An 8,838-nucleotide genomic window follows, 5' to 3' on the forward strand; every position below is an offset into this window, starting at 1 on the left:
AGTCATAAATATACTTGCAAAAACATGTAATTTCTTTATTTCATATATAACACTTTCATAAGGCTCCTTACCAATATAACGAGAGATATTGCACGTTACCTCTACTAAAACTAATACACCAACATGATTTTGATTAGAGGAGTATTAAGAATCAAAGCCACTGCTTCTTTGAGGCCCACCAACATGTTCGCCAGATTACAGCAATCGAGCGGCTGTTACTTCAATAAAGAACTAAGAAATGAGTAGTATGATCTAGATGAAGTGATGTGCAAGTGATTGTAGCAGATTAATTTATTTGGTCAGTTATCAAAATCACATTGATAATCATAATCACAGTAGCGAAAGAAATCCAAGATCATCCTTTTCTAAGAACCTGAACCTGCTGTGGGGACGTTTGAAACCGTCACTTGCTGATGCTCGCACACCGCACGGTCTCACTAGCTGTGGAAGGCGCCTCTGAGATGCTTCGGGTGATTTGCCTTCAATGAAGTCCAGTAGGCGTTTGAAGTCCTGTTTCCTCTGTCTCTATTTGATCCACCCATCCATTTCTGCTGTCATTTATTTTCTACATGCCAGTAAATGCCCGTGTAAACAGACTCTGTTGATCTTCAAAGCCACAGATGGCTGATTTACATTGTATCCTGTGGCTGACGCTTTGCATTAAGACTCGTTTATTGACCCACAGAAATCACTAGCTGAGTCTGCCAGGTGAACTCAGACTTACCTATTTGACAACCTTCCACAGCTCACACAGAAACAAAGGAAACATTTAATCTGTGTTTCTTTGACCAAATGCTTCAGTGGAAAGCAATTGGACGGTCCCAAACACTGGATCAAATCTTCCTGCCGTGCTTTTGCGAAATTAGAAGTGTTCAAATAATATATGTGCATGTACACACGTTTTCCGAATCCCTGATCCTCCATCAGCAAATATTAACCTTTAGTTTATTCGAGCAAAGCCAGCGTACACTCAGTGTTTGTTGCCAAACATCTTTCAACCAGTTTGGTTTCTTCGGCACTTGGGACTGAGTATTGCAGTCAGTCAGAGCGTTTCATGGCCCTTTTTCTGACCTTTAGTAAACATACAGTGGCTGAGAATTTGCCCAAAGTTTTGAATGTGACTGGTTTTAAAAGTGACAGGGAGTTTGAAAAGCGACCGTCCATGATGCACACTTTGGCTCCCTCTTGTGGAAGAATGATGGAACTCAGCCTGATGTTGTTAGAAACTTCAGTTCCACCAAAGGTGCTCTGTTGGTTGAGATCTGGTGACTGTCGAAGCTGTTTGAGTACATTGAACTCACTGTTCTAGAAACCAGTTTGACATGATTTGAGCTTTGTAACATGGTGTGTTATGCTGCTGGAAGCAACCATAAAGGTCATAAGAGGAGCGACATTGCAGTAGATTGGTCATAATCTACCAGGATTGATCAAAATGCTTGAAAAAAAGGCATGAACATTTGCATAATGACAGATTTAAAAAAAAAAAAAAAACTTTTCCATTTAAAAACAAGACAAACAGTTTTGATTGAAAATCAAAGTCTCCATCTTCTTCCTGTTATTGGCCGCCATAAAAAAAAAAGTGCCTTAAATATTGCATATTTGTCCAAACAAATACATGAAATATCTACATCTTGCTCACACACAGCGCTCCGACCTCTGGACAGCCCTCGCAGCTGAATAACCAGCATTGTTTGGCAGAGATTTTGAACACTTGCAGTTTGTCGGATGCACTGTTTTATATTTTATGTGTAAAGGCTGGGATGTGTGTAACGGATTTTAGTCCTTTGAAACATTTGTATTTGTCTTTTGGGGGGTGCTAAATGTCAGTAAGTGTAACCATAAATGGGTTTTCAATGCCCCTGTAGGTGTTAACTGGTTAATTCTATTGCATTTAAAAAATAAATGATGATTTTAAATTGTATTCATAAAAATAAACCATGTTATCAGTAAGTGTATGCTGTGCAGTGTTCATTTTGTGTTTTTGTTTTAGATATTTTTTAAAAGAAGACGGTGGTGGAAGTTTTGGTCAGTTCATTTGGGTCCTGATTTTAAAGAGCATAGAAAAACCTAGTACACAGATCTTCCCGTTTTTTTTTTCTTTTTGTTTGTATTTTTAATGATTTTTACATAATGCACTGCACTAGGTGGGTTGTGGTATTTATACTTAAGAGTCCAAGAAAACATCTCTTTACACCGTCACTGCCAGCCAGAACCAGGGTGGAGCCATAGTTTTATTTTGTTTATGTTGAATTCTGACCCCACTATCCAAATGTTGCAGAAGAAATGGAGACTAACCAGACTTGGCAACATTTCAACACAATCTTCTGTTGTCTCATTTTCATGATTCTATGTGAACTGTAGTCTCAGTTTTCTGTTCTTAGATGAGGAATGGCACTTGATGTGGGCTTCTGCTGCTGTAGCCCATCTAGCTCAAGGTCAGACTTTACTGTGTATTTAAAAATGCTCTCCTGTACGGGTGTTTTATCCTACTATTAGAGGTCTGACCCTCTCTGTTGACCTCTGGCATCAGCAAAGCATTTTCACCCTGCTGCTCACTGGATATTTTGTCTTTTTTCATTCTCTGTGAACCCTAGTAAGGGAAATTGCTAGTGGACCGCAGTTTCTGAAATACCCGCCTGGGACCAACAACCAGGTCATCTTGACAATCTCTACATCACTACTTGCCGCTATCTGATTTTCTGACCATACAGCTGAATCACTCTACCTAATAAAGTGGCCATTGAGTATGTATGTATCTATCCATAGTACTGCGCAAATGTCTTGAGCAAACCCTCATTGATTTATATTTTCTTTGGAAAAAAATGGGAAATAGGTTCAAAAATAAATGTAAATACAGTATATAAGGCAATATCATTGTTCAATTCTCACAAGCTTTAAAATCAATACTTGGCATGACCACGTTTATTCTTCAACACAGCCTGAACTCTTTTAGGTCAGCTTTCTTGTCATGCCTTTATTTAGTCATTAGGAATATTTCTCCAGGGTTCTTGAAGGACATTTAAAGCTCTGGATGTTGGCTACGTTTCGTTCTGTTCATCCATCAGGATGATCCCACGCTGCTTCAGACCTTGTTGATGCAAAAATACTTTTCTGCTCCTGTAAAACTTTGTTATCGTTGGCATTTTTTAATAGACTCAAGATGAGTTGAGTCAAGTTGAGACATAATTACTTCTCATTTCTTTAGTTGAGTCACTTACCCTAAAGAAGTGAGAAGTAATTATGTCTTTTGAGACAGGCTGCTAGTAACAAAGTGCCTAAAGACACAGTTTACAGTTTATTTGCTAAGTTGTCTGCTATAGAAGCAACACTTGTGCATTTTTAATGGTTGAATGATTGATAGGTCGGTGTTAAGTGTTTAAACAAATAAAATAATAATTCACCTGAAAATGGTCAGGTACAAGAACTGGACTGAAAATAAGTGAAAAACAAGGCCACTGTCTAAAGAAAAACTTTTGAAAGACCTTCAGAAAGTCTGATAACGATCGCTCAAGATCACATTTTCTTTGTAAATGACAAAAAAAACCCCAAACAAAAAAAAAACAACCCCCCCAAAAAACCCACCTGGCTTTAGAATCAAAACATGCAGAAACACAGGGCGGCTCACGAGTTTTGCTCAGTATGCGTAAAAAATTTGTCTTTTTTGTTGTTAGGAGAGGAACTGTAGAGAGGTGAGAAGACTTCAACGTATTTTTCACCCAAACAATTTATTACTTCAGCACAGTTTTCGTAAATATCCACGCCTTGGGTGCAGTCACCCCCACGCTCGTACAACACTTCAGCCCTGCCTCTGCTTGTGTCTTGGATTTGTCTTGCAGAACACAAACAAACGTCCCCTCCTTATAACAAAGAAGCAGTCCTTGCAGCGCCTCTTCAGGGCAGTTTTGGTTTTCATTCCTGCAGAGGGCTGAACGCAGGGAACATGCCAACACTGTCCCAACAGAGAGGTTTCACGACGAGCCGGGAAGCCAGAAGAAGGGCGCTGGATGGAGCTGATGCTGGCCGATGATGGGAGAAATGCACGAGAACCGCCGGTGAGCATAAAGAGAGATCTGTGAACAAAGGCTGCCGGTGAGGACAAGGTCAGACGCCAGTGGCTCATCTGGGCCACTTGCCTAGCTAAGGAGGTAGCCAGATGCTTTAGCAGAAGGGGGGCCATGGCGGAAAAGCTGCAAAGAGAATTCCAAAAAAGGATATTTTTTAGTTCCTCACGTTGTGATGCAGAGCTAAAAAGATTACTTAATTTTTTCACTAGGCAAGTATTAGCCATTCCTCAAGCAAAAACTATTGAAAATGTGACAGTTACTGAAACTCCACGTTCTTAATTGGGTGGATTCACCATCTGTTTAAAATAAGTGCAACAAAATCTTTTGGTCAGGTGAAACAGGGCATCCAGAGAGGTCATCTTAGTCTGGGAAGGTGACATTTCATTGGGAATCAAACGGTCACACAAAATCACAAAACATTCATTCATTCATACGGACCTATCCTGGGGTCCTTAGTTTCTCATCTGTCTAAAACATCCTGTTTTGGCTCCCTCGCCCCTCCCTTTGAGCCCGCACTCATCTAATTGGCTGCCCCTCACAAACCTAAAGTTTAAACATGAGGTGGAGCTGCGTGCCTGACATGACCACATTTGGAATACCTGTCCTAACTGACATCATACAATGTTTAGAGTAGAAAAAAAAAGTATCAAATTTGAGTTTTTTGGTCAGAGTAAATTCTTGCACATATGCCGACTTCTTTACTTGAAACCTCGGCCTTTATAACACAAGCATCACCCATTGCAACATGACACAAATGAGAGGAAATAACAAAAAGCACAATACACCGCCTTAAATAACGTTCTAATACTATTTGAGATGAACAAACTAGCCTGGGCTAACAAAGGTAATCATATTAACATGTTTTTTAAAATACAGTCAGCAACATATTGCAGAATAAGCACTACTCATGAGGCCTAGTACGTAACACATTAACCAGCTACACACCAATTTAATAAAATCTTCCATGGGCCTTTAAAAAATGATATATTTATAGGCTACTACCTTCCTTGTACAAAAAAACTCTGTACATGTAAAAATTACCACCCGGTGTCCACACAGCAGAACTATGTAACGGACAAGGAGACGAGCATGTCAGAGGTGACCTGCTAGCACTAGACCGAATAAGCATTCACACTGTGTGAATGCTTGCGCAGAAAACATTACAAAGTCAAACAACACAAACAAACCTTTCAGAAATCACTAGAAAGTTGAATTCATGAATTCATTTATGCCCCTGTAAGTACGTGTTAATCGCCACAACAAGAACCACACTGCTTTCTTGCTTCAAGTACATACAACAGCTTCCGGTGTATAGGAGGATAGTGAGGCCCTTATTTTTGCCTTTCAGGCAGTTTCCTCTCGCTAGTTTTGTGGGAGAACACTTCCCTTTCTCCATACTAACAGTCTCGGATTCCGTCTTTTTTAAATTTGAACTATTTTACATTTTATAATATATGTCAAAATAAAGAAAGGCACCTTGCTGAGGCTTGCCGCCGGTAAAGTTTGTTTGAGCCTGAAAAGCCAGACTCGGGGCGAAATTAACCTCGGTATTAGCGTCCTTTGCGAGGTAGTCTGGGAAAGCAGATTGTTGTAAACATGGCGGCCACAGTGGGCAGAGTTCTGTCCTTCAGTAAAAATGTTAAGCTGCTCGTTTCGCCTTTGAAGCTTTCTGCAGTACCTGCTCACCGTTATAGTGTAGATGTTTCCACTACCGGCGAGCCCATCACTCACACCGGACAGGTGAGCTGAAAACTACCTCTCTGTTACTGTTATTTTACCCCATGGAGCAACGTTAGCTAACCTTAGCATAGTGTTACTGACGCCTGCAGCTCCAAATTACTCTGCTTATAAGATGTTTGATGTTTGAATGCTGGTCACTGATTATATTGCATACACAATATGCAATATAATGCAATAAATCTAAAAGTTTCATTTAGTTCCGCTCTTAAAACAGTTCTCATATTAGGACCACAATGTTAAATCACAGATAAACAAAATAACAGGATGCCTGTAAACTGCTGCGTGTAACTTGTGTTTTTCTCCTAGGTGTATGATGAGCATGATTACAGGAAAGCCAGATTTGTTGGCAAACAGAAAGAGGTAAGAAATAAGCACTTAACAATTTATTCATTTGGCTAAGCTTAGTGTAACCCCTGCTAACTGGGTTTAGGGCCTAGGTCTTTCAGATCCAAGGCCAAAACTGTGTGAATAACAAATCAAGAATTGAGAATTGTAGTCTCAAAGAAGACAAGCACTGGAATCCTGAATAGACTGTGAGGTTGCAGACCAAGAAAAACTTCAGTTTTTCAGAAGATACAACTTTAAACCAGACTGAAGTATGCTAAAGACAACCTGGAGAAAGATTAATGCTTACTGGAAGCACGTCCTTAGGTCAGATGTGGGTCATCGCTTTGTCTTCAAACATGACAACGAGTCAGAACATATGTTGCTCCTGGTGAAGAACTGCCCCCAAAATACCAAAGTGAACGTTATTGACTGGCCTGCACAAAGCCCTGATTTGAATCCCACTGAAGACAGAGGTCAATGCCAGTTTTTGTTTTTTGCGAAATAATTGTTTCTGTGTGCAAAGTAAATTAATGTAAGCATCCAAACTAAAACTACGATGTTTGGAAAAGCTGTTTTAAGTAGCACTTGGAAAATACTTTAAAAAAAAAAACAACGAAAACATGCACATCAGTGCAGAGTCCCCATACCACACCTAGCGACTTCCTCGCCGAGTTTTGGAAAGTACTTACACAATTTCTTTGTATTGTTGTTTAAAGGTGAATAAGAACTTTGCCATCAACCTGGTGGCAGAGGAGCCAGTGTCTGACATCGAAGTCAGAGTGGTATCTTGCGATGGGGGCGGAGGAGCGCTGGGACACCCCAAAGTCTACATCAACTTGGTAAGACCCTGCAGACACCATTAAGATAAAACTATTTCAAGTGCTTGGTATTCATATTGCTGGGATAGGCATGAATCTCCTAAACCTAGCAGCTTTGTGCAGTGAGGGATCTCAGAAAACACAAAGGTGCTGTTGCACTGATGAAGCTGGCAGCATGATGGTTAGCACCATCGCCTCACAGCAAGAAGCTCCTAGCTCTGAATCCTCCTTTCTGTGTAGAGTTTGCCTGATGCCTCTGTGCCGCCTCTCACCCTCGGACAGCTAAGACAGCCTCCAGGCCAACCAAAACCATGAACTAGATAAGAAAAAGAAAATAGACAGATGGAACGATGAAGTTTATTTAGCACTGAGGTTGAGTGATGACTCCAAAAGACTGTCAAACCCCGTTTCCCAAAATGTTGGGACGCTGTATAAAATGTAAATGAAATTCGGTTTAATATTTGGTTTAATATTTGATTCATGATGGTATACAAACCTGGGAAAAATATGATTTTATCTGAAAATAAAATTGATCAATTTCATTTTTCATGTTTCTTTCTTTCTTTCTTTCTTTCTTTCTTTCTTTCTTTTTTTTTGGAACAAAGTTGAAACAGGCCAAACAAAAGACTTGAAAGTTGCGTAAGAACCAGAAACCATTATCTCACAATGGCTTTTACCTGATTGGCCATTTCTGTAGGCACAGGACGAGGCCATAAACTAATAGTAAAGATGGCTCCGTCTCTGGAAACAAAAATAAGCTACTGATGCTATCCAGACTTGTAAGCAGGACAAAGTGTACATGTATTCTAGCAGCATGGCTTTCTGAGTCTTTCTTCCACTTACCCATTTCCTGGTTGGGGGGGCTGAATCCTATCCCAGCTGCTACAAGTAGAGCGGCGGGTACGCCCTGAACAGGTTACCAGTCTGTTGCAGGGGTCACACAAAGAGGCTGACAACCATTAATGCTCACACACACACCTATGGCCAATTTAAAATCACCAGTTAACCTAACCCCACTAACATGCCGCATGGATTGAACGAAAAAAAAAAACAAAGTAGGGCTCTTTAGCTGAAATCTTGTTTCAAGCAAGGATTTCAAAACTAGAACAGCTGCTCTCTTCACTTCCCGAATGTGTACAGTAGTGTGTTAAATATTAAATAGGGTTTGAAAAATATGAAGATCCTTCTTTCTTTTTTTTTCTTTTTTTTGCTTTGCAGAATATACAAATGATTTATAATGTCCCCACCTTTTACCAACAGTGTGGCATCATTGTTAAAATGGATAAACTCAGCGAATTCTATGATTTCATTAGGCAAACAGTAGGTTGGAGTAGAACAGTAGGAGAGATTATAGCCTGACTCTGCACATATAATCTGTAAAATTTTATTTAGTGTTGTTTTAATCTAAGATTATTTGATGTAATGTTCCCAAACTGTAAACGCTCTTGTTTTTTGTCTTCAGGATAAAGACACAAAAGTGGGAACGTGCGGCTACTGTGGACTGCAGTTCAAGCAGAAGCATCATCACTGAAACATTTCCTCTTTGCTTCTCTGTGTAAATCGCCATATTGCTCAATAAATTATATCTTGTCTGAGAGTTCATTCTTTGTAATTAAGCATCCTGGAATAAAGACAAAGACTGCACTACACAAAGTTTTGTAGACAGTCAAATGTGTACAGGCAGTTTCTAATTATTGCTCTTGTAGATTTGAAGGCGAAGCTCTGAATAAGTTGCTGCTCTTACTGTAGATTCCCCGATGCTGCTGTACGTTTGGTTAATAGGGTGCAGTTCCACCCTGTGACAGCCAGAGGTCAGCAGAGTCCTGCATATGTGTTTATTCTGAGGCTGGAGACAGGCTGAAGGGCTTTCTTTCAGGAAATAAGACAAG

General features: G+C 40.0%; 1 protein-coding gene across 1 annotated transcript; it reads left to right on the forward strand.

Annotated features, from left to right (window-relative positions):
• Nucleotides 1–5,623: 5,623 nt before the first annotated feature.
• ndufs6 (NADH:ubiquinone oxidoreductase subunit S6) lies at nucleotides 5,624–8,546 on the forward strand. The gene is made up of 4 exons (XM_004563665.5): nucleotides 5,624–5,804; nucleotides 6,111–6,164; nucleotides 6,848–6,970; nucleotides 8,412–8,546. Exons 1-4 carry the CDS (start codon nucleotides 5,661–5,663, stop codon nucleotides 8,478–8,480), a joined length of 390 nt encoding a protein of 129 aa, XP_004563722.1. The 5' UTR covers nucleotides 5,624–5,660; the 3' UTR covers nucleotides 8,481–8,546.
• The last annotated feature ends 292 nt before the right edge of the window (nucleotides 8,547–8,838 follow it).

The sequence above is a fragment of the Maylandia zebra genome, linkage group LG22 (genome assembly GCF_041146795.1).
Source record: "Maylandia zebra isolate NMK-2024a linkage group LG22, Mzebra_GT3a, whole genome shotgun sequence".
NCBI lineage: Eukaryota > Metazoa > Chordata > Actinopteri > Cichliformes > Cichlidae > Maylandia > Maylandia zebra.

Bases quoted from the DNA above. Each gene is read 5' to 3' on its own strand.
- ndufs6 (XM_004563665.5), top strand. From the start codon at position 5,661: ATGGCGGCCACAGTGGGCAGAGTTCTGTCCTTCAGTAAAAATGTTAAG. The intron at 5,805-6,110 runs GTGAGCTGAAAA...TTTTTCTCCTAG, and splicing joins CCATCACTCACACCGGACAG to GTGTATGATGAGCATGATTA. The intron at 6,971-8,411 runs GTAAGACCCTGC...TTTTGTCTTCAG, and splicing joins CCAAAGTCTACATCAACTTG to GATAAAGACACAAAAGTGGG.